Raw genomic sequence first — 3,429 nt, 5'->3', positions numbered from 1 at the left:
ATAATGAAAAAATTTCTTTACGATTTTATTTATAGGGTTCAGGCTTTGGGTATAGTGTTAAAGTTATTTTTTTTTTAGATTTTACCTATAGGGTTTAGGCTTTCTAATTAGGTTATAGTGTTTGGTTTAAAAAAAAAATTAAAATAAAATTAATTTAAATATTTATTGAGTATTGTAATGTGTTTAGGGGATATATCTATATATTAAATTTTAAATAAGGAAATGTTGAATTTTTTAAATTAAAAAAAACTAAAAAAAAATTAAAAAATAAATAAAAAACACTGATATTGTGCGCGACTGTGCGCGTCGCGCACAATATCAATACTATATATATATATATATATATATATATATATATATATATATATATATATATATATATAAATCTGGAGTCTCTCACCTCCACCTCCCTCTCGCCTTCTTCGTCTATCAACGCGGGAGGTGCTATGCTTAATACTTGCACTATGCTGTTCCAGTTCTTTCACCCTTCTCATCTTCTCCTCGTCCTGCCCTTCCTCTTCCTCCTCGTCCACTTCCTCCGTCGGACACAATCCAGGAAGTCACCCACCCATCTCCTACCCCCATCTCCACCCACCCTACCGGTCATTGGCAACCTCCACCAGCTCTCAGGCTCCCTCCCCCACCGCATCCTCCAAGAACTCTCCGCCAAGTACGGTCCCGTCATGCTCCTCCACCTCGGCAGTGTCCCCACCGTCATTGTCTCCTCGCCGCCCGCCGCTGAAGAGGTGTTGAAGTCCCGCGACGTCGCCTTCGCCAGCCGCCCCCACACCACCGTGATCCAACGCCTTTTCTACGGCAACCAGGACCTGATCTTCGGCAAGTACAGCGAGCAGTGGCGCCAACTCCGCCGCATCGCCACCGTCCACCTACTCAGCCACACACGAGTGCTCTCGTTTCGCCTGGCCAGGCAAGCAGAGGTCGCCCTTCTTGTCGCCGACATCCGCTCGGCCGCCGCCGCCTCCCGCCCGGTCAACGTCAGCGACGTCATCATCGGGTTCACCAGCAACTTTATCTGCAGAGTGGCGTTGGGGCGGACGTACAGTGAGGAAAAGGGCAGAGGGAGCAAAATGAGCAAGCTATTTGAGGAGATGACAGCGCTGTTGATCGCGTTCCCGTTGAGAGACCACATTCCATGGCTGGGTTGGCTCGATCGACTCAACGGATTCGATTACAAGGTCAAAAAGGTCGCTCTCGAGTTCGACACCTTCATCGAGCAAGTCATTCAAGACCACATTAACATGAGAAATAGCAACGAACGCACTCATAACAATGAAGATTTGGTTGATATTTTGCTCTCTCTGGGGGATGTCGATAGCTCCGTTTCTCTCAGCCAAGAGAACATTAAGGGCCTCATCTTCGTATGCTCTTTAATTCCCCCCCTGATCTTTCATCTTAATTTAAAAACATACATGTCAATTAATATTTGGATGCAGGACATGTTTGCTGCAGGCACAGATACAACATTCGCGACCATAGAATGGGTCATGACGGAGCTCATACGCCATCCAAATGCGATGCGCATAGTGCAAGAGGAGATTCGAGGAGTCGTCATAGCTGAAGCCAAAGAAGAGATAATTGGAGAGGAGAAATTGGAAGAGATGAAGTATCTGAGGGCAGTGATCATGGAGGCTCTGAGGCTGCACCCTGTTGTACCATTACTGCTTCCGCGAGAGGCGTCGGTGGATACGCAGCTGCAGGGCTATCGCATTCCCAAGGGCACCAGGGTGTTGGTCAATGCATGGGCCTTAGGTAGGGATCCGAAGCTGTGGGATAAGGCTGACGAGTTTTGTCCAGAGAGGTTCTTGAACACTAGTGCTTTTGATTTCAAGGGAAAAGACTTCCGGTACTTGCCGTTCGGCGCTGGCCGGAGAGGGTGCCCTGGCATTGGAATGGCTGAGGTCACCCTGGAGCTTGTCTTGGCCACCTTACTGCTTCATTTCGACTGGGAGTTACCTGATGGGATGAGGGCAGAGGAGCTGGATGCGGATGAAGGGCATGCAATTGTGATTCACAGGAAATCCAAACTTGTTCTTGTGGCAAAGCCTTGTCGACACTAGCTACATCTACATGTTACCATGAATAAACACACCAATAACAAGTCATGGTTGAGAAGTGACTTAGTACTGGGTGTAAAGACAGAAAGGTAATTGGGAAATAAATGGGTTTAAGTAATAAACTAGTTGATAATCTAGTTTGCCCATAAATAGTACAATTATTATAATATTCTATCAATTAATTATAGTTGATAGATTAATAAAGGAAATATTTATTATAATAATTAGAGTGTTCTAATACTCATTTGATTTGGCACGGTTGCATCGAATAATTCTTTTTTACCATTGATAATCTTACTGGAAAGTCCCTGATGCTGAGTTTACTCGTTAGTCTATTGAAATATTATTTGACTATCAATAATTTGATCCTTTGTATAAACGTAAGAGACAACTAATTATTGAGTTATCATATGTTCTCAAATAAAATGAAAATTAATTTTCACAAATTTTATACCAGCATAAAAGATTAGATTTACTATAAGGTATGTTGCTGTATTATTTTCACACTAAATTTTTTGTGCAACATTTAATATAAGATAAAGTTTAAAAAAAAAGTGATTAAAGTCAAATAATTTCAGACGTTGTATTACTTATATATTTATATTAATTTCAATGCTTGAATGAGATATTGTAGGTGGTTTTTTCGAATTCCATAAGATAATGTTTTACCCAAAAATATTGTATATCCATTAATAAAGTGTCTATCTTCAGAAGAGTTTGCTTAATTTGTATCATTATAGGCATGCAAGTATTGAGATGATTAACCATATAAAAGAATACTATGTAAAATAACACATTTGAGATATCAAAGTATTATTTTCACATATTCCCAAATTTTGTTTAGTGGAAGCACTAGTGAACTAACAAGTATGATTTACTATAAAGGTAATATCAAGTTATGTGATAGTGATACATTATAAGGATCTAAGAATTCTTCGATAAATTTGACAATCAAATATAGCATAAATGGATGAAGTTGCAGATAAGTTGTTTATAACAATTGGTGTGAGAGATCAGACACGCTCCATCAGCTCTTTCAAGAAGCTCAGTATTATATTTGCTCTGAGAGAGAAGACAACCTTTGTCATATGTGATAAGTTCAATAGCAAGAAAAAAAAAGCACTATATACACAAATCTCGAATAGAAAATTCTTGATTGAGAAAATTTAATAGAGTTATGATTCTCTTTTGATTATTGCCGATTATTAATATATTAAACACATAAATAAGAAAAAAAAATGATATATCTATCATTATATTTATAGAATAGAAAAGAGACCATCTTTGATCTATAAAATCCTTGATCTTGTAACCAGTTAGATAATCGATGAAATCATGCATGAGGAGTTTATCG

The 3,429-nt window shown here is 39.3% G+C and overlaps 1 protein-coding gene across 1 annotated transcript; it reads left to right on the top strand.

Moving 5' to 3' along the window:
• Nucleotides 1-384: 384 nt before the first annotated feature.
• LOC122046492 (cytochrome P450 71A1-like) lies at nt 385-2,299 on the top strand. Its single transcript, XM_042607209.1, has 2 exons — nt 385-1,379; nt 1,455-2,299. The coding sequence occupies exons 1-2, from the start codon at nt 447-449 to the stop codon at nt 2,076-2,078; spliced, it is 1,557 nt and encodes a 518-aa protein (XP_042463143.1). The 5' UTR covers nt 385-446; the 3' UTR covers nt 2,079-2,299.
• The last annotated feature ends 1,130 nt before the right edge of the window (nt 2,300-3,429 follow it).

The sequence above is a fragment of the Zingiber officinale genome, chromosome 2B, assembly GCF_018446385.1.
Source record: "Zingiber officinale cultivar Zhangliang chromosome 2B, Zo_v1.1, whole genome shotgun sequence".
NCBI classification, from domain to species: domain Eukaryota; kingdom Viridiplantae; phylum Streptophyta; class Magnoliopsida; order Zingiberales; family Zingiberaceae; genus Zingiber; species Zingiber officinale.
This window is presented reverse-complemented; position numbering and strand designations above follow the sequence as displayed.

Bases quoted from the DNA above. Each gene is read 5' to 3' on its own strand.
- LOC122046492 (XM_042607209.1), top strand. From the start codon at position 447: ATGCTTAATACTTGCACTATGCTGTTCCAGTTCTTTCACCCTTCTCAT. The intron at 1,380-1,454 runs GTATGCTCTTTA...ATTTGGATGCAG, and splicing joins ACATTAAGGGCCTCATCTTC to GACATGTTTGCTGCAGGCAC.